The sequence below is a fragment of the Carex rostrata genome, chromosome 26 (assembly GCF_964058835.1).
Source record: "Carex rostrata chromosome 26, lpCarRost1.2, whole genome shotgun sequence".
Taxonomy (NCBI): domain Eukaryota; kingdom Viridiplantae; phylum Streptophyta; class Magnoliopsida; order Poales; family Cyperaceae; genus Carex; species Carex rostrata.
Genome location: NC_135943.1, coordinates 3,763,896 through 3,790,943, shown reverse-complemented (window position 1 = coordinate 3,790,943; position 27,048 = coordinate 3,763,896). Strand labels below are relative to the sequence as shown.

The 27,048-nt window shown below is 36.2% G+C and overlaps 4 protein-coding genes across 7 annotated transcripts; 3 read left to right on the top strand and 1 right to left on the bottom strand.

Annotated features, from left to right (window-relative positions):
* Positions 1-3,412: 3,412 nt before the first annotated feature.
* On the top strand, positions 3,413-6,569 carry LOC144544298 (polygalacturonase At1g48100-like). Its single transcript, XM_078292752.1, has 6 exons — positions 3,413-4,131; positions 4,433-4,600; positions 4,701-4,745; positions 4,887-5,094; positions 5,336-5,417; positions 5,704-6,569. The coding sequence occupies exons 1-6, from the start codon at positions 3,577-3,579 to the stop codon at positions 6,203-6,205; spliced, it is 1,560 nt and encodes a 519-aa protein (XP_078148878.1). The 5' UTR covers positions 3,413-3,576; the 3' UTR covers positions 6,206-6,569.
* A 1,624-nt stretch (positions 6,570-8,193) lies between these two features.
* LOC144544299 (F-box/kelch-repeat protein At5g26960-like) lies at positions 8,194-11,148 on the top strand. 2 transcript variants are annotated; one of them, XM_078292755.1, is made up of 4 exons: positions 8,194-8,658; positions 8,847-9,156; positions 9,246-9,865; positions 10,923-11,148. In XM_078292755.1, the coding sequence occupies exons 1-3, from the start codon at positions 8,232-8,234 to the stop codon at positions 9,835-9,837; spliced, it is 1,329 nt and encodes a 442-aa protein (XP_078148881.1). In that variant the 5' UTR covers positions 8,194-8,231; the 3' UTR covers positions 9,838-9,865; positions 10,923-11,148. The 2 variants fall into 2 exon arrangements, with proteins under 2 accessions (XP_078148881.1, XP_078148880.1); XM_078292754.1 differs by lacking the exon at positions 10,923-11,148 and having other exon boundaries at positions 9,246-10,240.
* Positions 11,149-16,773: 5,625 nt separating this feature from the next.
* On the top strand, positions 16,774-21,657 carry LOC144544559 (putative disease resistance RPP13-like protein 1). Of its 2 annotated transcripts, none has more exons than XM_078293093.1 (3): positions 16,774-20,246; positions 20,652-20,760; positions 21,547-21,657. In XM_078293093.1, exon 1 carries the CDS (start codon positions 16,864-16,866, stop codon positions 20,002-20,004), a length of 3,141 nt encoding a protein of 1,046 aa, XP_078149219.1. In that variant the 5' UTR covers positions 16,774-16,863; the 3' UTR covers positions 20,005-20,246; positions 20,652-20,760; positions 21,547-21,657. The 2 variants fall into 2 exon arrangements, with proteins under 2 accessions (XP_078149219.1, XP_078149218.1); XM_078293092.1 differs by having other exon boundaries at positions 16,774-20,253; positions 20,630-20,760.
* Positions 21,658-21,847: 190 nt separating this feature from the next.
* On the bottom strand, positions 21,848-24,186 carry LOC144544702 (putative transcription factor At5g28040). Of its 2 annotated transcripts, none has more exons than XM_078293256.1 (4): positions 23,743-24,186; positions 23,341-23,531; positions 22,840-23,071; positions 21,848-22,576 (listed from the first exon to the last, which is right to left on the bottom strand). In XM_078293256.1, exons 1-4 carry the CDS (start codon positions 24,059-24,061, stop codon positions 22,185-22,187), a joined length of 1,134 nt encoding a protein of 377 aa, XP_078149382.1. In that variant the 5' UTR covers positions 24,062-24,186; the 3' UTR covers positions 21,848-22,184. The 2 variants fall into 2 exon arrangements, with proteins under 2 accessions (XP_078149382.1, XP_078149384.1); XM_078293258.1 differs by having other exon boundaries at positions 21,848-22,570.
* Positions 24,187-27,048: the final 2,862 nt, after the last annotated feature.

The following is a 27,048-nucleotide window of genomic DNA, read 5'->3' as shown; positions in this document are numbered from 1 at the left end:
TTTATTCTCACAAAATTCACAAAATTACTCAAAATAACTCTAATATTCTAATCTCACTTATATATACTCATAATTACTCTATTACCTTAAACCCTATCGTTCTCTACGATAGGATCCGCTCTTTTGACCACCGTCGCGCTTCGACATTCGGATCTACTCACTTGCGCTCCAATTGAGAGGACATAGAGATTTAATATTCTGAGTTCCGACGATACAACACTTTTGGCTCCAATCGGCTCCACTCGGCTCCGGTCAGGGCTGGCCCTGGTGCTGGACAACTAGGGCGACCGCCCCGGGCCCCAAGATTCAAGAGGGTTCCAAAAGAAAAAAAAAATAATTTGCATATATTAAAAAAATGTATATATTAAATAAATAAAATATTAGGGCTCAAACTTTGAATATATAAAGGGTCCAAATTTTTTTGTAAATAGGTACAATCTATTGGCATATCAATAAAAAAAATTATATATATCAATATTGTAAATAAAGGTATGTGCGTATCAAACTACGGGATACCGTCAAGCGATTAATCAGAATTATACAGACAATTTTGTATTTTTATTAAAATTATATGTATATATTCATAATTTATTTAACTCATCAAACTTATCAAATAAACTTAATTTAACTTAGTTCTATTATTATAACATGACAGTACGCTTAGCAATACACACACACTTTACATGTGTTAGTATTTAACACATTTATTTAATGAAAAAATAAATTCGAGAATTAAGCATTTTCAAATACTAATAATATATTATTTGAAAGACATGAAATATTCCAACATAAAATCACCAAATTTAGTTTGTAATAACAACTTAATATATGAACATGCAGTACTAATTGAAAAAATTACATCATTAAGTAAGAAAAATATATTATATAAATAATATAGGAATTAATTAATTAATTCATAATAAGTAAGAAGAAAAAATATATATAAAAAAATTGAATATATAGCTAAGCACAAATAAAATTGCAACACATGATTTATGAAATTTATTATCACACAGTCAAAGCAATGTAAAAATAAATAATCATTGTAATAAACGGAAATAAACAGACGATCAAACGAGAATAAACATAATAATTGAGAATAATCGAGAATAATCAGTCGATTAATCGAAAAAAAATCACTAATAGACCTCCGATAAGTGTATTCATACCGGTTTGACTGTCGTTAACGATTAAACAGGCATATAATCGGCCGTCAAAATTGTTTTTTAAACACTAGTATATTAAAGAGTCCAAAATTTTCTTTTACCCCAGGTCCCAAAATCTTCAGAACCGGCCCTGGCTTCGGTCGTCCCCTCTCTTTCATTCTTTTCTCCACTCAAGAAAGTAGAGCCGAGAGAGAAGCTATGTGAGAGGTGAGATCTAAAAGAGTGAGAAGAATAAACTAGAAAAAAAAAAAAGTGAAGAGAAGAAACAACGGCGGTGGCTAGAGTTTTGAAATCACCGACTGTTGCTCTTTTTGTTTTTTTGCTCTTTTTAGTATATTTAGTATTTTCATTATATATATTCTATGTGAAAACATTCATATTTGATTCCATGCATATATAATAATTATTCAATTATTGATCGCTACAGTTTTATATTTTTAAATATGATTATAAGATTGTTCAATTGACATCAATATTTGATATGCTATTAAATTTAATTAAGACATTATTCTTCAGAGGTCGTGGTTTTAAAAATTTGATGTTATCACTGTCATATAATCTAAGTGATTTTTGGACCATCCGAAAGTGGTTTTCTATCTATTAATTTAAGAAATAGTAAAAACATTCTAAAAAATGTAAAATATGATATCCAAGTTTTTTTTATATATGAAGATTATGTTAAGCAGATCTATTGTTAGAATTTTCAAAATAATGATGTGAATTCGTAGCACTAACTACTAACTAATGTGCACGATGCATAATAGAACAACCTCGTTCTAACTTCTAAGTATGGTTTGGAAACTCGGTTGAGTCAACTTGGTATCGGCCGTGTTTTGTTTGAGTTTTACCCGAGTCTCGCGCCCATACAATTTTTTAACAAAACTGGGTTGAAAATTGTTTGACTCAGCCGAGTCATCCGATTTTCAGACCGAGTCAATCTGAGTCTAGCCGAGTCAACAATTTTTTCAATTATTTTTAAATGCTTACTCAATAAAAGGAGAATAATGTCCAATGAATGATGAGCATGAAACTAAAAACCACCTGGAATTACTATACGTTCCAAATTCTGATAGTTGATAAGTGCATTGCAAAAAAATGATTAAAAGAAAAGAAACTAATGGAGCTTTTCGGCAATAGATAATTTATTATATCTATTTATAATCATAAACTGACTGCATTGACAAAAAAAAAATGCATAAACAATAAAATATTACATAATTTATGACAAAGTTAATGTTTAAATACACGTAACTATGTTTAAAAAATATGTTTTATTTGTAATGCTTGTATTACATTATATAATTAGTGGATTATTTGAGTTACCGATCCAATTATGCCAAAAACAAGCTTATGTTAAAAACATTCGAGTTACCAATCCGATTCTTTCAATTCCGGCCGATTCATCCAATTCTGATTCCACAGTCAAAAACTTGATTTTGATTCCGATTCCGAGTTTCAGAAACATGGTTCTAAGTTAATATTTATAATTGACAATTAAATGAAAAGGAGGTGCATGTAGCAAGTAAAAAAGGTCCGATGCAGATGTGCAGATAACTTTGTTTGCCGATTTTTTTATTAATATCCAAAAAAACAAATAAAATTTTAAAAAAATATACAAATTCCGAATAAATTTCAAAAAATTCCCAAACCGGTTATCCAATAACCGGATTTGGGACAAATGTCCGGTTAACGGATTCCCGGACTCAAAAAATAAATCCGGTTAACCGTTAACCGGAAAGTTATATTTTTATTTTTTATTTTTTAAAAAAAATAAAAAATCTGGTTAATGGTTAACCAGACTCATAAAAAAAATAAAAAATCCGGTTATTGGATAACCGGTTTGGGTATTTTTTGAAATTTATTCGGGATTTGTATATTTTTTAAAATTTTATTTGTTTTTTTGGATATTAATAAAAAAAATATGCTTTGTTTGCATGGAAAAATAACAAAAATAAATAGAAAAAAAAACAGAGTAAAACAGAGCTTGTGATTCATGTCTCTCTCTCTTCACTTTTTTTTATTTTGAGAACTTGGTAGTAGCTACCAAGGGGACCAGGGGTCTCTCTTAATTTTCATTGTCATTGTTTTCTCTTCACATGATTGGATTCATGTGAGCGAAAGCGAAATGTAATCTACCTTCCAAATTCCCACAACACAGTGAACTACCATTCTACAAGGAACGGCCACGTGTCACTCTTCTCCTAGTATAACTACGTGGCATCAACAACAGAGACCTCATCACCTGTTGGTTGCAATCTCTCTCTCTCTCTCTCGCCGTGGGCTCTCTATCCCCCTCTCGCACACAAACACACACTTCTCTATCAACCAAGAAACCTCATATCTCCTCCCACTTGCTGTGCTCACACACAGAGACAAACACACCAAGTGTGCGTTTGTATATCTCTCTAAAATGGGCATCTCTAGAATAAAGCTCCTAATTTGCTTACTGATCACATTATCAGTTCTTTCTAACAATGGCACATTGGCAAGAACACATTACCATAAGAAGCCAAACAGGAGCAACAACAATAAAAAGGGAAGCAACAAAGGACAAGGGAGAGGATTGGAGTCTGACCCACCGCCGCCTCCTCTAGATAGCGGCACAGTGCCATCTGACTCACCGCTGCCTCCGCCAGATACCGGCACAGTACCGTCTGACCCAGCGCCACCTCCGCCAGATACCGGCACAGTGCCGTCTGACTCACCACCGCCTCCGCCAGATACCGGCACAGTGCCATCTGACCCAGCGGACCCCATTGACCCGAACTCGGGTCCGTGTGTATTTGATGTGAGGTCATACGGTGCGGTTGGTGACGGGTCAACTGATGACACGGAGGCATTTCGGTGTGCTTGGAAGGCTGCATGTGCAGTCGAATCGGCAGTTTTACTCGTGCCATCAGACGGTAATTTTATGATCACTGCCACCACCTTTTCTGGCCCGTGCCAACCCGGGCTCGTTTTCCAGGTAATGTATTGCTGTTCTTCCTGCTCATGTCTTCCTAATTTTCTTTAAACTGGTACAAAATTATCATGTTTTGTTACTATATGCTTTGAAATTTGAACAATAAGACAAATTTGACACAGTGTTACTATATGTTTTGAAATTTGAACAATAATGCAAATTTGACACAATAATAAAATTTGGCATTGACTGTTTGAAAATGTTGCAATAAGTTATAACTGCCTAACTGGAACCAATAATGCAGCTTGTATTATTTCATTTGCAATTTGTACAGTTTTTAAATTTTTTTTTGTTTTGTTAGCAGATTGATGGTGTATTACAACCGCCCGGAGGGCCGGATTGCTGGCCGGAAACAGACAGCAAACAGCAATGGCTATTATTCTACCAGGTCGAAGGATTGACAGTAAAAGGCGCTGGTACGATAGAGGGAAATGGCGAAGATTGGTGGATCCTCCCTTGCAAACCTCACAAGGTATGCTTGTACCAATGTACCAATGGATCTTAGGGTATGGTAAATTTTTCAAAATTTTGAGGATATTAATGTATATTCTGTCACCTTCCAAATTTTTCAGGGACCAAATGGATCGACATTGCCGGGGCCATGCGATAGTCCTGCGGTGAGGAACAATTCCCTGGTTTAACTAATCTATTATTTCATCATTAGAATTGGTTTACCAGTAGAAATTGTTTACATGTTTAGACAAGAATTAAGGGTTCATAGAGTTAACTGCATTCTAATTTATCAGTTTAAATTGCAGTTGATGAGATTCTTCATGAGTTCTAACATAACCCTGAAAGAATTGCGAATCAAGAACAGTCCGAAATTCCACGTCAAGTTCGACAATTGCGAGGGGGTGCACATAGAGGGGCTGTATATCAATTCTCCAGCTCTCAGTCCTAACACAGATGGAATACACATAGAGAACACCAAATCAGTTGGTATCTATAACTCCAAGATTAGCAATGGTATGTTTAAACTATTTGTATAGGTGGAAATTTACTCTAATAACCCTGAAATATTTTTGTTTCATGAAGTTTGAATTGAAGAAAAGATTGTACATAGAATTAGTTTATATTACAATATTTGTTCCATTGATCCAATTGCTTGTGGAGAATAGCAAAACTCTGTAAAACAACTTTTGAATTCTTCTGACATTTGTATAAGGTTTAAGATTTTTTTTTTTTTTTTTTTGGTTCGTTTTTTCAGGTGATGACTGCATATCTATTGGGACCGGTGTCTCTGATGTTGATATAGAGAATGTGACTTGTGGGCCCAGCCATGGTATAAGGTAAATTCTCCTTATATCATTCAGACAGAGACTGATGTTGTCTTTACTTAATTGCATTTCAGTCCCTAATTTTTTTGATATTATATATTTTCTATATTATGAAAACAATGACTGTTCAGAGAGTGTAAATGCAAATGCTATAATTTGGGAATAATGAATTTCCATATTTTAGAAAATTCTTTATGCAAAAAAACAAAGAATTGAAGTTATTGTGACAAAATTATTTCTTAAGCAAATCTTATTATCAATTCTGTAAGATGAATAAAAATAAATTCCATCTGTGCAGTATTGGAAGTCTGGGTGTTCACAACTCGCAAGCTTGCGTGGCCAACATAACGGTGCGAAACACGGTGATTAGACACTCAGATAACGGGATCAGGATCAAGACATGGCAGGGTGGCACGGGATCCGTCACCGGATTAACCTTCGACACGATCTACATGGAAGATGTCCGAAACTGCATAATAATCGACCAATATTACTGCCTCAGCAAGAGCTGCATGAATCAATCGACAGCTGTGTACGTGTCGGATGTTGTGTACAACAACATCAGGGGGACATACGACGTGCGCAGCCCCCCTATACATTTTGCGTGTAGCGATAGCATGCCGTGCACCAACATCACCATGTCCGAGGTTGAATTGCTCCCGTTTGAAGGGGAGTTGGTGGATGACCCGTTTTGTTGGAACGCTTACGGTGCGCAACAAACACTGACGATACCGCCCATTACGTGCTTGCAAGACGGCGAGCCAGAAGCAATAATGGATAAATTTAGATTTAGTTGTTGATTGCATCATTAGGCAATGAAGTGCTACTGATACCGTGGCTGATCCCGATAACTCGATCTGTAGATTTTCAACGGTCTGGATGTGTTAGATCAATGGCAACATTCAGACAGTATGAAATTACTACAGCTCAGTTTGCAGAGGATCCTGTTAGCCATTATACATGAACTTAACTCTGTAACTGATTTAGGTAAATATTGGGATGGGGCTTTTGTACATGGACCATATGATATTTTTCTCTTTTTGTTTTGTATGCTATGATCTACTCTTGACATGGATTTTTGGGCTATCATCAAAATATGGCCCACTTGTGTATTTGTGTTGTTGTGGGCTTTGGAGCCCATAATGATAATAAATTTCTTTACTTTACCTAGCGCTGAAAAGGGAATCAATGTATAATGGGTAAATTTCATACACAGAAGCACGCACAACCAAAACTCAAACTATTTAAGAGTGGGATCACTTGACATTATTTGAAATTTAATAACTTATAAATTTAATTGTTAAGAGTATTTATTTGTCTAATAACTTGTAAATTTAAGATGATCGAAATAATTATTCTCAAAGGAAGAGATTGCTCGGCATAATGAACGAACTGGAGGAATTCTGAGGAGGAATTATTACTTTTTTGTGAAATTTGACTAATAATATCATTTTGTGAAATTTGATCCTAAACAAGTAGTTTAAGCAAATGCTTTTATGTCGGATTTTTGAACAACTAAAATTGACATTGGCAGCTAAAGTTGTTATGTTAACAATAAAGGGTAGAGACTAGAGAGGCATAATAAGCACAATTCCTGAAATTTTAATTCCTGTCATACTTTGAGCAAGAAGAGGAGGGTTCAAATACCTTCAATTTTTGTGCCTCCATTTAAAAAACTTTAATAATTCAAAATTTAAAACTTAAAAGTCAAAATAAAATCGTTGAATATGATCTACATTATTTTATCTATGCATATGTAAAAAAATTATGATATTTCAATTTTATTTTGGTTATCATTGAACTTGTAAAAAATGTACTAATGTGGATAATTTCTAAACGTTGATTTTTCAACTTATTGATTCACATAAAAATAAAATTAAAATGTGATTTTTTTTTTATAAACACAGAAAATAACATAGATCACATCTAACGATTTTATTTTGACTTTTAAATTTTAAATTTTGAGTTATTAAAGTTTTAAAATATAAAGATACGGTGAAGACACACACAAAAAAAAAAGCATTTCAACCCTCAAATAAGAATACAAAGGAACTATGGTTTCTCAGAATTGTATATATTTTTTTGAGTGATGCTTCTATGGACATAAGGACCTATTTGTAAAATGAATATATTTTTATTTTCAAAGTTCAAACAGCCGATCCGAACCGTTAATCTTGTTCTACATAGTAATATGTGCTTGGTTGGAGACCAAATTTTACATTTTTTTGAATTTTTTTTACTATTTATTAAGATGGTACAAAAAATATCAAATTCAGACCATTGAATTTTGTACCCATCTTAATAAATAGTAACAAAATTCAGAAAAATGTAAAATTTGGTCTCCAAGCACATATTAATATGGAGAACAAGATGAACGGTTCGGATCGACTGTTTGAACTTTGAAAATAAAAATATGTTCATTTTACAAATAGGTCCTTATGTCCATAGAAGCCTTTGCCATATTTTTTACTCTTATGCCTCTGACAAGGTTTGTGAAGCCCATAATCAAGTGTTCCGGATTTGGACTTTTATGTTGTAAATTTTAGAGTAAACATAGTTTTTTTGCCAAGTTTTTATCGATCCGTATCCTCCCAGGTACCTGACTCAACACAATTGAAAAGGATGGTCCAGATTTAATTTTATCCAGTTCTTGCTCCAAGATGTCTAGGGTAGCACCGTAGCAGTATTATTATGCTTTGAGATTCGTGCCACGTTAAAAATAACAATTTTGGACCATCCGATTCAATTGTACTTAGTCCGGTAACTGAGAGTATGTGAATTCAAGTTCTTATATACTTGTACAGTATACTGGTAGTCACTAATTTCATGGCGGAGAGGGAAAGGGAAAGGGAAAGGGAGAGCTCAAGCTCAAGCTGCCACTCCCGCAGCCTCTCATGGCTGACCAAACCCTGCATCCCCTCTGAGAGAGATCCGCACCGCCATTTCTCTACTCCCTCACCTCTCCCTCTCCGCTTCATTTCCACCCCCATCCCCACCCCTGCCACCGCCATCTCCGCCTTGCCAGATGATCTCCTCTTGGAGTGCCTCTCCCGTCTCCCCGCCTCCTCCCTTCCCTCCCTGCCTCTCGTCTCTCGCCGCTTCAACCGCCTCTTGAACTCAGATTCACTCCCATTTCTCAGACGCAGCCTTGGCCTTCTCAACCACTCTCTCATCGCTGTTTCACTTTCCTCAGATCTCACCCTTCTCTCCTTTTCCATCCTTCCATTTCATCATTCATCCTCCAACCAATCAGGTCAAATAAGCTCTCATTTCTTTTTTTCTTTTCTTTTTTTTATAAATTTGCATATTTCAGATGAAGACTTAATATTTTATTGTACAATAAAAAGTAAAATAAAATAAATGGTTCCATACAAGGCATGAAATTAGTTGCTTAGTATTGATTAATGAGATGATTTAGACAAATAGAATGTTTATGATCAGGTATATTCGCAAATTTCGAATCCTCCACCTTGCCGTTGTCAATTGCTTCTGGAAACTTTTCCCATGCACGTGCCGTATCAATCAGCCGGTTTGTTTACCTGATTGGCCGTGGCGCGATGATCCGGTTTGATGTGTGGACTGGATCTGTAACCATTTGTAGAGAACCGGTCTTCCCGCGTAAGAAGTTTGCTGTGGCAGCCGTAGATGGTCGCATCTATGTTGCAGGTGGGTCTTCACGGACATCGTCTGTGGAGGAGTATGACCCTGAGACTAACAGTTGGCGTGTTATTACGGAGGCAACATGCCGAAGGTGATGTTAGCAAATCATGTTTGATAATAACTAATAAGTTTTTAGCTACTTATTGTCTTAACTTAAACCGCATGCATGTATTGTAACAGGTATGGGTGTGTTGGAGCAAGTACTGCAAATGGCATTTTCTATATAGCTGGGGGGTTGGGGCTCAATAGTACCCAAAATACCCTTGATGCGCGCACATGCGCCGGGTCGATTGATGCCTACCACATTTCCTCAGGCACATGGCTCCGTACCCACTCTGGTCCCATTGCAACAGTACCAGCTGGTGGTTGCATACTGGGTGCATGTGGTATAGGTGACATGTTATATATTATGGCGAGTCATGCACTGGAGATCTCCTTTTGGAGATGGAATGCTACTATAACTAGGGGTAATAGTAATAGTAATAATCAGGTGAGATGGGATAGGCTGAAGCCGCCGCCTGTACCTGTAGCAGGAGGTCAGGTTGGAACTGGGTTGCGGTTTAGTTGTACATGTACTGCGGTTGGATCCAACAAGGTGGCTGCACTGGTACATGTATCAGCTGTTGCTGTTAGGGGGAGAGTGAGAGCAGCGGCTGACAATGACATGGTGGCAGCTCTTTTTGTGTATGATGTACTAAGTGGTGAGTGGACACGTGGGCCCCATGTTCCATCTGGGTCCCGTCGTACTTCATGCGTTGCTGTTGAGTGTTGACTCTACTGACAGCATACAACTGTTGCCAGTTATGTACTGTATTAACCTTTTATTTATTTTTCCTTCCTTTTGTTGTTCCCCTTTATTGGCTCTTACAGGAATTTGGATAATAAACTTAGGCTAAAATGAGGATTATTTGTGACTTGATTGGAAATTTGGGGCTGGCAGATACCAGAACCTGTTTCATGCTAAAGCAAGTCAGGCTCTGTCTTGATAATGTTGGATTTGATATTTTGATTGTTGCATTATTCAATTGAAGAGTGTTAGGTTTATCTACACAAATACAAGTGTAATTATTTGAACCTAACAACTAAAATTTAACTTCTACACAGTTGGCTGTTGAATTTTGAAGGCATTTTTTTTTTTCGTATTGCTGTTCATGTATCTTAATTGATGTCAGCAACTTGTCTTGTATGCATTTAATCGTAAAAATTCAAATTCAATAGGGTTTGAGTTGGATTTTAATTGAGCGAATGAGATATGGTGTGTGCGCCTACTAATTGTACTTGAAAAAAATTGAAAAGTTCAAAGAACTTTATTTTTTTTTCTCTCTTATTTTTATAAAATAAAGAATCCGAAATTGTGCCTTCTTTGCAGGGGAAACAACGATACAGTAGAAACCTAATTTGAATTCTTTAATTTCCCTTTTGTTTTCTTAATTAATAAACCTGTCGGCCGTAGTGGCGCAGAAATTGGCCCTTAGACCTACCATCTCATTTTAGTGTTTTTTTCAAAATAAAAAAGTTGGTTGATCTGATTATCCGTTGACTTTGTTTCTGTTCGGCTACATGGATTGAAAAATTAGAATAAAAATTTTAATTTTATGATCACTGCCACCACCTTTTCTGGCCCGTGTCAACCCTGACTTGTTTTCCAGGTAATTCATTGCTGTTCTTCCTGTTCATGTCTTTCTTATTGTCTTGTTTTGTTGCTTTATGTTTCAACAATTAGCCAAATTTGAAACAGTAATCTAATTTGGTATTCACTATTTGAAAATGTTGCAAAAAGTTATAACTAGAACCAAAAATGCAGATTTTGGTGTATCATTGGCTGTTGCACAGTTTTAAATTTATTTTTGCTAGCAGATTGATGGTGTATTACAACCGCCCAGTGGGCCGGACTGCTGGCCAGAAACAAACAGAAAACAGCAATGGCTCGTCTTCTACCAGGTTGAAGGATTGACAGTAAATGGAGCTGGTACGATTGGGGGGAATGGCGAAGACTGGTGGAACCTCCCTTGCAAGCCCCACAAGGTATATATGCTTGTGCCAATGTACCAATGGATTTATGGTATCGATAGTCCTGCATTGAGTAACAATTCCTTGATTAATTAACCTATTATTTCATCTTTGGTTTTGGTTTACCAGTAAAAATTGTTTACATGTTTAGCCAAGAACTAAGGGAACATGATTATATGACTTAAATCAGAACCATTAACCATCATTTCAAGTTAACTGCATTCTGATTTATCAGTTTGAATTGCAGTTGATCAGATTCTTCATGAGTTGCAACCTGACCCTGAAAGAATTGTCAATCGAAAACAGTCCAAAATTCCACATTAAGTTCGACAATTGTGAAAGGTTCACATAGGAGCTGTCTATCAATTCTCCAGCACAGAGGGCCCGTTCAGCAAGAGTGGAATAGAGTGTAAAAGAGGTTTTATTTCTGCCAAACAAAAAAAGAAGTCAATGGAATTGGAGAATTGGAAACAGTGGAATTGAGTTTGAACTTTTACAGTCAAACCTCTGTTTTTTATATTTGGGTCCCGGTTCTATTCCTCTATGAACTAATTTTCTATTTCATAGGAAATGTAGAATAGAGAAATTAACATTTTTTAAGAGATGGATTTGGCTCATGTACCTTTGCTCTTCCGCTCTTCTACTATTTCACTTTTCCACCATCAACCAAATATGACCGGAATAGTGGAAAATTGAAAGCCATTCCAAATTTTACTTTTCTCACTTGTCATCTATAACACCAAATCAGTTGACATCTATAACTCATAAGCAATGATATGTTCTTTTTTAATTTTATTTTTTGTATGATTTCTTTTTGTGTTGCCCTCAAATTGTTTTTGTTTCATGCAGTTTGACTTGAAGAAAAGATAGTACATTAGTACATAGAATGAGTCTATAATACAAATATACAATATTGAGTAATTGTATGGTACTATGCATAGTACAGATTGTACAGATTGGTTCGTAATACGGATCAATATTTTTATTTTCAAAATCCTAAATCCTAACGGCCAATCTGATTCATTCAACGTGATTTCCATATGAATATGTACTTGCAAACCAAATTGTATATATTTTTAGAATTTTTTTACTATATTCTAAGATAGGTAGAAAATCACTGTTCTGGATGGTTCAGAATACATAATTTTAAAGTTTAAAAAGAAAAATACGTAAAAGTTTTTGAGGGGTATACATGAAATTCTCCCAATTAAAAAACAAAATCCGTACATATTTTTTTTAATAAAGTGGGGCCACGAGTTTCATCCGATTTTTTTATTAATAGAAAATAAAATAATAAAATATCAAAAAAGGGTATAGATTTTGGATTTTGTCGAAAAATAAGTAGAACAGGTTTAATAAACCTGTCTAGCAGAATGGATCTAATTATCCCGTCCGGATCTAAGTATCAATTAATTTAATGATGACGTTAATCAAACTTAGCGGAAAGAAAAAAAAAAAAAAAAAACCGGACGGTACAAGCAGATCCGTCCGGAGTAAAAAAAAAATCCCGGACGGTATAATATAACCCGTCCGGAGTTAAGTAAGGCTGTATGTTCGTTGTCATTACCATACAAAGAAAATTGCATTTGCTTCATGCTTATATGTTTATGCTGCGTTTTTATGATACTCAGAAATTTGGTAACCTAACTGGAGTCTTTATGGTCACGGCGAATGCTGTGCGGGTAATGGACCAAAAGGATACAGACCCCACTGACCTGAGTAAGTTTGCAAAGATTGCTACATCAGAGATTATCACATCTAAGGTACATTCAGCTTCCACATTTATTACATATTAATATATTATTAATTCAGCACTAAAAGGCTTATGTGATAATTCAGTCCATCTATTTCCAAAGAGTACAAAGAAGTTCATATTTACAAAATAGTTACATTTACACATGTTTAAAAAAAAAACTCAAAACACAAAAATACAAAGGTAAATAAAAAAGTAATTTCTTCACTTGTCAGGGTCAAATCCTGCATTACCAGCAATGGTTCAAATACTAGCAGATTTTGCATCTGCTGATGGTGAAGTCCCCTTTGATTTTCTTTTGTTCCTTCTTCCTCTGATGTTTCCCTTTTCAGTGGCCTATGCATGAAGCTGAAATCTTTCGATGCTTTTTTGTTCGAAGCTTTGCAGTTTAGTTCACGGCTAAAAGATGTGCTTTTACGTGTTCTACCTATTCTTGGTAGTGTAAGAGACACACATCGGCCTATCTTTGCAAATGGTATTTTTTTTTAGCATTCTGATTATTGAACTGTACCAGTTGATTTATACCAGTACTGGATCCTGGTATGTATGGTACATCTTTGTTTAAAACACATCAGATGAATTAAAAGTATTGAAAAAATGTACTCACACTATCAGAATCTAGTTACAAAACCTAAACAGGCTGGCTATTGTTGCGATCCAGGATTTGCAAACTGAAAAGCAGATTTGTCTGATATAGAAAAGACAAATGAGAGATGGGAAAAGCAGATTAGTAATTCTATCCCCTAAACATTTGTATGCATTGCACATTTGACTATTACAGAACTGTAAAGCACTAATAATACACTAACCCATAAGCACTAGAACTTTAAATTCCAGGTGCCCATACATATATATTGATCCAGACTTCAACAGATACTGAGAAAGAAAGTCAGAACTATTAGAGAACCTTTTTTCGTACATTTTAATATTATTTCAAATTGTGCTTCTCTTATTCTTCTTCAAGGCTTACCTTAAACTAGCCCCCTTTATGGCTTACCTTTAGAAATGCAAGGCAAAGGATCAAGCATCCATCATCGGAGCACTTTGCACTATTAAGCTTCTATTGCCCAGGTTTAGTTTTCTTTATTTTTTCATGAAAAGTTCTTCTGTGGTGATCTGTCGGTATTTATCGACTTTGGACTTCCTGAAAAAAAATTTTGCTCCCCTCTGGATGTTTGATTTGTAATTCGGGTTAAATTTAGTGTTAAAATCAAAATAAATTTATTAAAGTATGATTGGTAATTAGAATTATAAGTTAAAGAAGTAGAAATTACAAGTCAGCGCATTGAAAAATATAAGTCAAAGCGTTTTTTTTCTTTTTGTCGAGTACTCAATTAGTTAATAGGTTTAAATCTGATTTAATATTTTTTTGCTCTCCACCCGATGAAAATTCTGAATTCGCCCCTGCGAGCACCATATGCTTCAAGACCTAAATCTAAAGAAGCATATGTTACTTGCATGATCAATGAGGTTTGAAATGTGGGTCGAGCCAACGAAGGAGCTATTACTTGCATGGATATCTTATACGCACCATAGTCAACGATAGACACAGAAACCATGGATATAAATTATTCCACAATTCATTTTTGTTTGAGGTAGTACTTATCTCACTACGGCCCTGTTCGGCGCACCGATGAAAATGAGTGTGGGCATAAAAAAAGTGAAAATTTGAACTGTTTTTTACTGTAGTAACGCGGCCGAACAGAACTTACAAGTTGGATCCAATAACATTGGTTTGGGCTATATATAGACCGGACAGGGTTTTTCGAGGTCTTATAATAATAATAAAATCCTTACTCTTTTTTTTGAGAAATTGGCGGTGGCTGCCAAACTTTATTGATGAGAAATAAAATCCTTATTCAATGTAGTGTTTGCTCACAATAATTGATCTTTCAAATGTACCACCAATAAACGATATTGACGATTATTTTTCACAAGTATATCGAACTGTGTCTGTACGCCTAAACGCCTATCGCAATTTTCTACGTACGGGCTTAAAAAGTTCTTTTGACTTTCGTCACAATAATTTAAGTCGAGATCTAAGAATTAGTTTGATCTTAGTGACAAAACATAAATTTGTGTGTGAAAGATCACGGGTTTGAAATCGGAATTAATTTTTTTGTTAATATTATTTGGTAAGTTGATTTTTAACTTCAAAAAAAAGGAATGGGGAACTAAAAATAAAATATAGTTCATTAATAGTTGTAGCTTTTTGCTGATATGTATAGGTGTATCAATGTATGGATCTAATTAGGATCTAACTACCTGACCTGATAGAATGAGATGAAGATCATTTTTTATCTGACATGAATCTGAAAAACTTTTGTGTATTAAGATTCGAAAAAAAATTATTTAATAAAACTTTTATTATCAAAGTACAGATCATAGTGACAAACGAAAAGTTTGGGTTCGGTTCGGCGGGTTCAAAAATTTGTGATTTGGATATAATTCGGGAATAATTTGGTACAATAAGAAATAAAAAAAAAAATCTCCAAAAAAGACCCCAGCAGAACAAAAAACAAAATTTTGGCATTTTTTTCGCATTTTTCTCGCGAATAATTCATGATTCGCATTTTTTACGCTTTTTCTTCGCAAATAAAACATATTATACGCTTTTTTTTTGCGTTTTATTCTGAATTCGGTTCGAAAACATCAAAAAAATAAATTAAACGCAAATAATACACGAATAAATCGCGAATCTTGTTACTATGGTTCATACTACAAACCGTGGAAAATCGTACTAATCCTGCGGGTTACCAGCTGATTTGAATCCCTTACGAGACTATAATGGCCGAGATCGAATCGTCTGCCCCCCTGGGGGCAGGAATTTCCTGCCCCCAGAGTCACTGTTGATGGCCCCCAGTTTAAAAATTAACAGTGACCGGCCCCCTTTAATAATGACCGGTCCCACCCGCAGTGACTGAGGGCCTGTTCGGCCGACAAATGGGAATGGGCATGGGCACAGGAATTGAACTGAAAAACATTGTTTCCGTGGGAAAAAAAAAATTCAGTTGAACTGAATTTTTTTTTCCCACGTAAACAGTGATTCATCCGAACAGATCCTGAGGAAGCAGGATTTTCCTGCACCCTGAAGGACAGGTGATCTACTTCCATAATGGCCACAGCCCTAGTGTTGCTGTAGTTGAAGTCAACTTTGGCGTGTGAGCCTACGGCCTATCATAAAAAAAGAAAAAAAAGAAAAGAAAGAAAGAATTGGCGTGTGGAGCCCAAGTGGAGAATTTATTATTCATAGAAACTAATTAAATATGAGAGTGGAAAATAGAAAACGTGTTGTTGTTCTTATACTTTAAAGATCGACACTATTGATTTCGATTCAAAGTTAGAATCGAAATCACTACCCTAAAATTAGGGTGTTTTTAAGCTCACCAAGTGTTTGGTGAGCTTAACTTTAAAATCTATTATAACGGTTTCAAACATCAAATTTAAACTGTTTAAATTCATCTACTTTATAAATGATGAATTACATGCAAAAATTTTAAGATTTCGAATTAATTTAGTATAAAGTCATGCGGTCAAAATTAGAAGGTTTATAAATTAATTTAGTGCATTAATTTTTTTAACACTTTTAACCACTTGACTTTATACAAAATTAATTCGAAATTCTAAAAACTTTATATGTAAATTCTTCACTCGTGAAGTAAATCGGTTTCAACGGTTTGAATTTATTATTTGAAGCTAATTTAATAAATTTTAGAGTTAAGCTCACCAAACACGAACTTAAGAACACCCTAGTTCTACTCTTACTAGAGTTGCACTTGTGTATTCATTAGTATATCAATATTCATGAACATTTTATTTCACAACATTTTCAACTTGAAAACTAAACAAGAAGATAGCTGCACTGCGTCAGCGCCAAAGCAAAGCATCATCATCTTAATTTTTTATTTTTTCTTGGACTTGATTACCTTTACTAAGTGTTAAGCTCTACTCAAAAGTTTGACTGAAAAACCCAATTCCCCTTCCAACTCTAATAAATCCAAACAAACCTTCAGCAAAGAGCAACAAACGAGAAAAATGGCTGGGTTGATTGCAAGTGGCCTGAAATGGACAGCTGAGAAGCTTTCTTCTCTGCTTTTGTCGGTGACCTCTGCTCCATCTTCATCAACACCATCTGATTGCACAAATGAAGCCATGGAGGATCTCAAGAAACTGGAGAGAACCATGAGACGGATTGAGTCTGTCCTCATGGATGCCGGCGAAAGGGACGTCAGAGATCATTCCGAGAAGCTTCGGTTGAAGGAGCTGAAAGAAGTTTCTTATGATGCAGAGGATGTGGTGGATGATTATGAGTATGATGTTCTACATGCCAAAATTCAAGTCCGGGATAAGATGTCGGGTCTCAGTGAGGGTACTGGACAAAAGCGCAAGCGCTGTGATGAGGTAATTGATCTGGAGTTTATCCGTGTTAATGTTCCTGTTTCTGATGAGATATCTGGTAGAGTTAAGGAGATTAGGGAGAGATTTGAGGAGATCACTAGGGAATGGGAGAGATTCCGATTGATTGAATGTGATGGTCCCAGAAATCACGATTTTAATGTGCCGAGATGGCCACCTACTAGCTCTCTTGTACAGGAGAGTAGTGTTTTTGGTAGAGATAAAGATAAGGAGAATATTATAGAGCTTTTGCTTTCAGAGGATGGTTGGGGTAGACAGCAAAATTTGAGGGTTCTTGCCATTGTTGGGATGGGAGGGATTGGTAAAACCACCCTTGCGCAATTGGTCTATAACGATGAAAGGGTGTGTGACAGTTTCGGAATGAAGGGTTGGGTTTGGGTTTCAGATGATTTTGATGTTGTAGATTTGACCAGAAAAATTGTCACATCTTTTACCAGGAAAAATTGTGACTTAAATGATCTTGATCTTCTTCAATCCACCTTGAAAGAGATAGTCAAGGAGAAAAGTTTTTTTCTTGTTTTGGATGATGTGTGGAATGATGAGACAAGCTTGTGGAATTTCCTACATCTTCCATTAACATTTGCAAAGTCGGGCACGATTTTAGTAACGGCTCGCAGTAAAGCTGTTGCTAATATTATGCAAACAAGGCCTCCGTATATTCTAGATTATCTCGATTTTAAAACTTCTTGGTCATTCTTCAAGCAATTGATTTTTGATTCCCAAGAGAGAGATGTAAATAAGTACCTTGTACAAATTGGTCAAGATATTACTGCAAAATGCCGTGGTTTGCCCTTGGCTCTTAAGGCTTTAGGAAGTGTTTTACGGAATGAATATGATGTCGAGAGCTGGATAAATATTATGCAAAGTAGGGAATGGGAATCTAAAAGTGGAAATGGTGAGGTTTTGCCTGCTCTTAAATTAAGCTATGACCATATGCCGGGATATTTGAAAAGGTGTTTTTCTCTTTTTGCTTTGTTTCCGAAAGATCATGTTTTTAACATAGATAGTATTGTTAAGTTGTGGATGGCTTTGGGGTTCATTTACTCGGCTAACAGAAATATGGTAGAAGATACTGGTAGATTGTATATTAAAGAATTACAAGAGAGGTCAATGATACAATTAACTCGCGATCCGGGTGGTTTTGTTATGCATGATCTTCTCCACGACTTGGCACAACTAGTTGCTGGGACCGAAGTTTTAAGAATGGAGTTTGAAAATGAACTTCCTCACTCAACAGGTAGTAACATTCGATACCTATCAGCAAATCCAGCTCGTGAGGATGTACTAGATCTACAAAAGTTTCAGGGATCAAGAACCCTGAGATTAGTACAGGTTGTGTCAACATTTTTCTGTAAGGTTCATTGTAACCTGTTTGAAAGTCTAACACATATAAGAGCATTAGATTTCAGCAATACGCAGATAGTCACCTTGCCCAACTCAATTGGTAACTTGATACAGCTTCGTTATCTCAATCTCTCTAACACTAGTCTTAAATTTCTGCCTTGCTCAATTTGCAATCTCTATAATCTACAAACCCTAGAATTAACAAATTGCCCCATCTTGAAACTGCCAGAAGGAATAGGTCAGCTAATAAATTTGAGGCATCTCAATTACAGCACCAATCATCTCAGCTGTTTGCCATATGGAATCGGGCTCCTAACAAATCTACAATCTTTACCAGCTTTCATTGTTGGGAAGCTCAATTCAGAGGGTAATATAGGTGAACTGAAATATTTAGCATACCTCACAGGAACATTACGTATCATGGGACTTGAGAACATCACCACATTAGAAAATATTCCGGGGGCTATTTTGAGAAGAAAGTGTCTCCATCAGCTGGTACTAGAATGGGTTGACAGTAATGATGATGATTTTACTCGATCAAATGGAATTCTGACAGAGCTTGAGGAGCGGTTACTTGACAGCCTTGAGCCACACCCAAACCTTGTGAAATTGATTGTAATTGGATATGGTGGTTTAAAATTTCCTCATTGGGTTGGTGACCTTGCTTTCTCTAAATTGGTTGAAGTGCAACTCACTGGTTTTGATTGTGAATTGCTTCCTCCACTCGGTCAGTTGCCTTCTCTTAAAGTTCTAATTCTTGAAGGTGGGTACAAGATTCGTCATATTGGCCGTGAAATTTTTGGTGGTCATGAAATTTTTCAACGATTCCGGTCACTGGAAAAATTGGAATTCAATAACATGCCAGAATGGATGCAATGGTTTGATGTGGAAAGTGGTGATCTTCCTCATCTAAGAACTCTAGGGATCTTTGATTGTCCTAATCTGATGGTTCTTCCCTCTCACCTACCTTCTAGTCTAACAAAAATGAAGATTGTGGGTTGTTGTCAATTGGCCAAAATTCCCACTCTTCCTTCACTACTATACTTGCAATTATGCAAAAAAATCCATGAAAACCTTTTTTTTAATTCTCACTTGCCACAATTGAAGAACATTGAAATTTCATGCTCAGACGAGATCACCAGCCTACGATTAAGGAATTTTCCATTGCTTGAGGTGCTAACAGTTTATAACTGCCGGAGCATAGAATCTTTGGTTGGGCTGGAGGACCTAACCTGTCTGACAAAGCTATGTGTTTATATCTGTAGAAATCTCGTATCTTTAGCTGGGCTCAACAACCTGACATCTCTCAAGGAATTAACCATAGGTGAATGTAATCAGCTATACATATATCCGACAGAAGAATTCCTATCTTCACTTCAGTGCTATCAAATTTTCGGATGTGGCAATATATATTAGATATATTCCGGAGTATTTGATTTGGTAAGAATCTGGATAAGTTCATTGAGCAAGATTTTCTGTGGTAGGAGAATATTTTGTAGTTACGAACTGAATATTTTCCACCAGTTTCCATAATGCAAGAAAAAACAAAAACTACTCTCCTTCTAAAGTTCCTTTTCATGATGACTCTCCAGGTTGTTAAGATAATGAAGTCTAGAAGTAATGTGACCAACAAGAAAAATGAGATGCAAACCATGCCAGTTGGAAGTGTTGAGTTGAAAACAATAAAGGCAATTCATGGGAATTCATCTCCGTATATCAGACGGAGACAGAGAGAGAAAGGATGTGTGCCGCATCTCTCCCAGAAATTGAGTCTTCTGTCTTTGCCTCTTCACCAATCTATTTCTAGGATTTTGCTTTCTTCTACCGTGTGTGGTTTTTTTCCGAAAGGGTTTCCACGTAAAATCTTGTGTTTTCTCTTATTTTTGTACTTACTTGCTTATTGTCTTAGTTTCTTGTATGACTCTTTATTTCTCTATTTATTTGAGTATTGGCGTATGTACACAAAGTGTTTGAGGAAATTCCTCTGAGAAACATTTGTATGGTACAGCCTTGATATTTATCTCTTATCCCCAACAGGAAGTGATGCATTAAATTCATCTCAGCAAAATATGTTTTCATCTAGAAGATGGAAAAAACTTCCATTGAATTGGATGATAAGCCAGATGCCCAGAAACAACTTCTACAAGCTAAATCAATATTTATAATTTGCAGGTAAGTGGGATTAATTATTTATTATATTCTTAACTAAAAGCCAAAAATGCCTAGATGTTACATTTGGACTATGTGTGCATCCAAGATCAGGTTCAGGGTTTCACAAACCAGACTTTTAACAAACGTGAAGATGTCTGAAAGCCAAATTTTAGTCAATTTTTGGTTTAAGTCTTCATCTAAATCATCGGCGGTCAAAAGAGCACCCTGTTGGTACCACTGAATATTTATCAGTAGATAGTATGATACTTCATTTTATGGTTATGAACACTTAAAAGTATTTAACTACACAACTATATATATTAATTGAATATTAATTTTAAAATGACAATTTTAGCATTGTGAGATTGCTGTATATGAACTTGACAGCCCCTGTCAAGAATTTCAAAAGGAGATTGGTCTGTATGAGTTGCACACTTGTATTTTATGTAGATGTAAATTGATGAGGTTTGATCAAGTGTTGGATTACCTGTACATCAACAATTTGAAATTTACAACGGATCACTGTACTTGCGACCTTTCATGATTATATGGATTAATCATATATCAAATAATATTAACATCAAATTTGATTCCGAGTTTTCTCTATGTTTAATAAACACCACATCTACACATTTTTAAATTATCATTTAGTGTTTTATTCTTTTTCTTTAAATTGATTCAGAACTAAAATGTCAAGATAAACCAGTCACAGTCCAAATACACACTATGCAACCATTTACTGTTAGTTGTACTATAGTGATACTATCATACTAGGTTACATTGATACCAGCATGATTCTGTTTCCAGTTCTGCAGGCCCAAACACAGTCAAGATGGGATACCCTGCTGCCTGCTGTTGCTCAGTTCTCTGTCTCACATTTTTGTTGATCATAATTTATGATTTTGTGATCCGTATAATCATCTGTATATTCTTTCTACTTTTTACTTTTTACAGTATGTTTGCTTTTTACTAAAATTATGGACCTAGAACATCGAACAGCTCCCATAAAAAATCATAAACTAGGCCCTTACAGTTTAATGTTCGCCTTTTTGTTCCAAATTTATGATTCTCATCTACTTGCTGACAACTAATCAACTTTGTCTGGATCTTGGAAAGTATTCTAACACTTTCTGTTAAAGCTTCAAAAGTAAGAAGAGTCATTGCTTTGAACAATGTCATACAAATTAAAATTAAAAATATATCTATATAAACTAAGCTATGAGTTTGAACTTCCTCAGTCAAGATTACTAGAAGGTGATAACCATATCACCGGTATAGTACAGAAAAAAAAGGTCCTATTGGGTGAGAGAGAGAGAGAGAGAGAAAGAGTTCTCAGCAGCCACTGCCAAACTTTGAGGGGGAGAGAGAGAGAGAAGCTAAACTACCACTACCCTCCTAACCACATAATACGACATTAATACCTGGAACAACAACCTTACATAGCATCAACTACCAGCCGACTTTAGTTCCTCCAAGGTAGACTTCACATGATCTTGGAGCAACTCAATTCGCCTCAAATAAACCTCTAGTTCCATTATCTGTTGTTTCCTCCATTTCTCATCCTTTGGTATCGGAACCAACCCATCAGGGTTAAGCAACCCTGCCCCGAACCCCAATCCAAACCCCAAACCTAAGTTGCCACCGCTACTACTGACAGTGGGTCCCATCCCACTGTTAATGGCCGTGTTTATTAGTTCCTTGAACAATGGAGAGAGGCAACTCTTGACTGTTTCTTCTATTGCAGTTGGTTTAGTTGCATCAGCAGGCATATCATTCTGTACAGGAATGAAGTTCTCCAGTTTGACTGCCACTGGAATCTCTGTTTCACCTCCTGCAACTATAAAACAGCTCAGCCTAATTAATATGAAAAATCTCAGCCATAATTAAAAACTCCCATTATATTACAAGCAATTAGAGCAATTGGTCAATGTTGACACAGACACAAGCTCCTAATGTTAAACAATGCCTGATACAACCAAATACACGAGAACCAAGGTTTGCAACCTAGCCACAGCACCATGCAAGTAATATCATACAAAACAGGTTCAGCACTGGTAGAACCCCTCAAAAAAAGGTTGAATTTAAGTTCCGAGAATGTACCTTGAACAGAAACTGCAGGAGTTGTATCAGGTGCTTCAGCAGCTTCGGCAGATCTCCTCCTGACCCGTTTCTTTGGCCTTGGTTCTTCTACAACACCAACCATACGGTCAGAACTGTGGTTGGCAGCAACAACAACAGGCGGAATATGGTTTAGATCACCATCCTCATCATCACTTTCACGGTCGCGTTTCATCTCTGGCCGCCATATATGGCGGGCCACATCATAAATATTCTGTGTATGCAAAGAAAAGTACATTTTAATTATCGCACCTGTGGTCAGAAAATTTTGACCAACTTTATACAATACAAGTGCATGCTGCCCAGACTACTGTTTGAGAAACTCAAACTGCACAGCCCACTAATCAGTACCAATACTAGTACCAGAGAGTAACTACAAACCATCAGAATCAATGCCAGTACATATGATCCCATTTTAGCACTCCAAAGTGCTGATTTTTATTTCTACTTCTCTAAAAATAATACAACCAAAAGTATGAATACCTGCTCATGCACACTCTTGAAGGCAAAATCTTTACCAGCAGTCTGCATTCGAAGAGCACACACTCTGTACTTCTTTTTCAGCCTTCTCAGTTTTTCTATCAGCTGGTTTTTCGAAAAATCAAAAGCGAACTGCTTCTTTATCTCCTCATAGAATGGGCCTGTGTCATACTGGTGTGACGCAAATGTCGTACCTTTCATGTATTAACAGGGCATTAATAATTAACATTTTACAGCTAATTCCATCCTTTGAATACCTTGATTGAAGCTTAACAAATGTTTTGTACAGTTATGAGACAAATATTATTCTAAAATCATAATACTAATAGCTACAAATATTGCATTCATTTGAACTCAATACTTGACTAGAACAACAAATAATCTAGCTAAAATTACAAATGATACCTCGTCTAGAGGTGAATTCGAGAAACCCACGTAATATCCTGATCTCCTCTTCATCCGTCCATAGCCTCTGGAACAGCCTCCGCGACTCATCAGACGAACCCGGTACAAACGACCAGGACTGACTGGTACCATTATCAAAACTAGGATTCGGGTTCGGGTTAGGCTTTGGGGGAGAAACGGGAGTGGCGGGATCGGCGGTGGTTAGGGTTTCGATGTCCTGGTCGGTTTCCTCGTTGGTGTCGGATCCGCTATCGTCGTCTTCGTCATTGTTGAAGTAGGCGCTGGTGGGGTCGACAATGGGTTCGCCCATGGTGGACATCTGGTTCGAGTAATCGAGTTGGGGTTAAGATCAGGACCTGGCCACCAGGTTGAATCTGAGGCGCGGGTCAGGTCTCGAGACTCGAGAGGTAGGGTTAGGGTTTGGTCGAGTGAGAATCGGAACTCGGAAGGAATGATCGATCAGGTGAATTCGTATCCTCTGCATTAACTCAAAAAGGAATCTTTTGAGTTAATGGATCTGAACCGTCCGATTGTAAACGGATCTCATCTGGCCCGGTCTAAAACAAAGGAGGTCTTCAATATTAGTGTGGATTTAATTCTCACGAATCTTAATGCTAATCGGACAGTCCATATTCATTAACTCAAAAGATTCCTTTTTGAGTTAATGCAGAGGATACGAATCCTGATCAGGTCGCGTTCAGATGTCGTACAAAGGAATCTGGATTCGCTGTGGCTAATGGAAACCTAGCACACCGTGTTGGGTATGTCTGACAAATAAATAAAACATATTTGAAGAAAAACACAGACTGCGGGACCATCACGTCAGAGAATTTAAAATTAGCACTAATTTTTGTAAGTAATATGTAAGCATTTATCCTCCACTAGAATACGCTAATCTAACTTTTTACTAAAATCTAATTTTACATCTTCACGCCTCACGGTAGAAGTTGAACTTGCATTTGCTATAGTTAGATTTTTTTTTTTTTTTAGGGTTGAGTTTTTGTTCAAGGGCTTTGGACAAAATTTCATTCAAATTCAGTTGTAAACTGTTTTGATTTGGGTTAAAATTTACATAAATGATTTAGATTTACAGAGTCCTTTAAAATTATTAAGTTTTAAATATGTTGATACAAATTTTAAAGCAAATCAAACTGTAAGACTCGATTTTGGATAAGACTCGATTTTGGATAAGACTCTATTCAAAGTCATTTGGACAAAATCTAATTCTTTTTTTTTTTATATATATTTCGGTGAGACAAACACGTGAACTCTCTCTTAGCTGGCGGCTCCCTTATTTAACAATAAATCGTTATTTATTATGCTAATTACTACTCTACTAGTATCGTGCCCGTGCGTTGCAACGGGGATATATTATACAAAGAAGAAAATTTCTCATGAACTTGTAAAATTCCAATAGTCACTTCCTTCATAAAGAAGATTGAAATACAAATTGAATTTAGCCATTTTCTAAATCTATATTGTGCTAAAATCACTGAAATCAATATATTTCCAAAAACATTACTATTGGATCCAATAACATTAATGCATCTACACAACATATAACTTTCTACACATCATGGATCGAATAACTGTCTACATCATCTACGCAGCAAACCCCGTGCAATGATTGTCTACATCATGGATCCAATAATATTACTGCATCTACACAGCATATAACTTTCCAAAAAAAATGCAATTACCTAAACCCTAAACCCTAAACCCTGGTACAAATCTAAAAGGTAAAGTTGAGTACATAATGTCACAGATAGAGTTCATTAAGCACATCCAGAAAAGAAGAGGCTTGAACAAGACAAGGAGTGATGGTCCACGTCTGGAAAAAAGAATCAACACTGATTTGGGAGAAAGCAACAAACGAAGTTAGATGAATTAAAGCTTACAGGGAAACTTTTCAAGGAGAGGAGCTGCCACTTTGTTAAGGATCTAGGAGAGGATGAGAGAGAGCGCGAAGAGGCCGCAATAGGCGAGGCGAGAGGAGCGGCGAGAGATGGCCGATGCCGTCAACTTGCACGCGCCGTTGGCGCAACACGACATTAGGCACGACACTGGCCACATCTCCTAGTTGTTCGTCTTCATTTCTCTTTTTAATTAGTTAGTTAACAACGAACAAAGAAGAGGGATCGGGGAGGGAGACGATTATTCGCTGTCTCCTCCTCTCTCGCAACTCTAGGTTTTTTTCTTTTTGTTTGGAAGAAGGGAGCGTGGAAGGGATCGGGGAGGGAGGGGGGAAAATTGCTGGGAGAGACGCAGCAGACCGTTCCAGCGAAAAGAATTACACTCGTTGGATTTAATCTGCACGATTTTTGATTCAAATCCAATGGTGCAGAGCGAAAATGTGTGTGATAATACGTGTGGCTATACATGTGACGGGTCCAATTTGAACTAAATGTAGACTTCTACACATATAAAAGATGTATTTAATCAAAGGAAGGCAGATTATTTGATTGGAGAGTTCAGATTCAATCCGAATTTAGATCAATCAATCACAGCTGTTGCAGTTTCAGGACAATCAATTTAATTTAAGATGCATAATATAGAGAGATATTGATTTGAATTTCACTTATTTGGTCGACAACAATTGCCGCTAATGATTAGCGAATATATTGAACAAATAAGTTATTTACATGTATCGATTTGAATTTCACTAAGGCAATCACTAAATTTATTGAATTACAATGAAAGATTGAAAATTTCTACTCCAATCATCCGTTTTTATTTTTTATTGTTTTGGAATCAATTTTTATCTTCAAAAATATCTATTGATGAAAATAATATGTTAGTATAATTTAGTTTAATTTGTCACATCATTTATAAATTTTATCGTTGTTACATGACTCAGTTTAAAAAGCTGTTTAAACTATTGGAAAATATTTTTCTTCTCCTTCCAAAACAAACAATTTTTTAGTTACTCGCCATCACCATTATTAAAAGTCGAATTACAATTTTCTAAGTGTTGGATTTATTAAATGGTATGTTCGTTATGGGGAAACCCGAATCCAAAATCTGACCCGTTATGGAGAGGTGCTGATTCGTTATGAAGAGATGCAGACCCGTTATGAAGAGATGCATTGATTTTTATATAAACTCTATCCTTCTGTCTCTTCTCTCTCTCACGTGGGAATAGTGACTGGCAAGAAAGAGAGAAAAGATAGATAGCACCAAGAAGCATTCTGTTAAGGCTTGAAGGTTTTAAATCGTGAAAAACACAAGGCTTCCGACTTCGGCTTGTAATTTCTTACAGAACCAGTGATACTGCTACAATTGTAAGATATGCTTCCGCTTCCGTTT

Coding starts and splice junctions, on each gene's coding strand:
- LOC144544298 (XM_078292752.1), top strand. CDS start 3,577: ATGGGCATCTCTAGAATAAAGCTCCTAATTTGCTTACTGATCACATTA. Junction 4,746..4,886: donor GGCCATGCGATAGTCCTGCG/GTGAGGAACAAT, acceptor TTTAAATTGCAG/TTGATGAGATTCTTCATGAG. Junction 5,418..5,703: donor GGGCCCAGCCATGGTATAAG/GTAAATTCTCCT, acceptor CCATCTGTGCAG/TATTGGAAGTCTGGGTGTTC.
- LOC144544299 (XM_078292755.1), top strand. CDS start 8,232: ATGGCGGAGAGGGAAAGGGAAAGGGAAAGGGAGAGCTCAAGCTCAAGC. Junction 8,659..8,846: donor TTCATCCTCCAACCAATCAG/GTCAAATAAGCT, acceptor GTTTATGATCAG/GTATATTCGCAAATTTCGAA. Junction 9,157..9,245: donor ACGGAGGCAACATGCCGAAG/GTGATGTTAGCA, acceptor GTATTGTAACAG/GTATGGGTGTGTTGGAGCAA.
- LOC144544559 (XM_078293093.1), top strand. CDS start 16,864: ATGGCTGGGTTGATTGCAAGTGGCCTGAAATGGACAGCTGAGAAGCTT.
- LOC144544702 (XM_078293256.1), bottom strand. CDS start 24,061: ATGTCCACCATGGGCGAACCCATTGTCGACCCCACCAGCGCCTACTTC. Junction 23,532..23,742: donor CGAATTCACCTCTAGACGAG/GTATCATTTGTA, acceptor AATACATGAAAG/GTACGACATTTGCGTCACAC. Junction 22,577..22,839: donor TCCTGCAGTTTCTGTTCAAG/GTACATTCTCGG, acceptor GCTGTTTTATAG/TTGCAGGAGGTGAAACAGAG.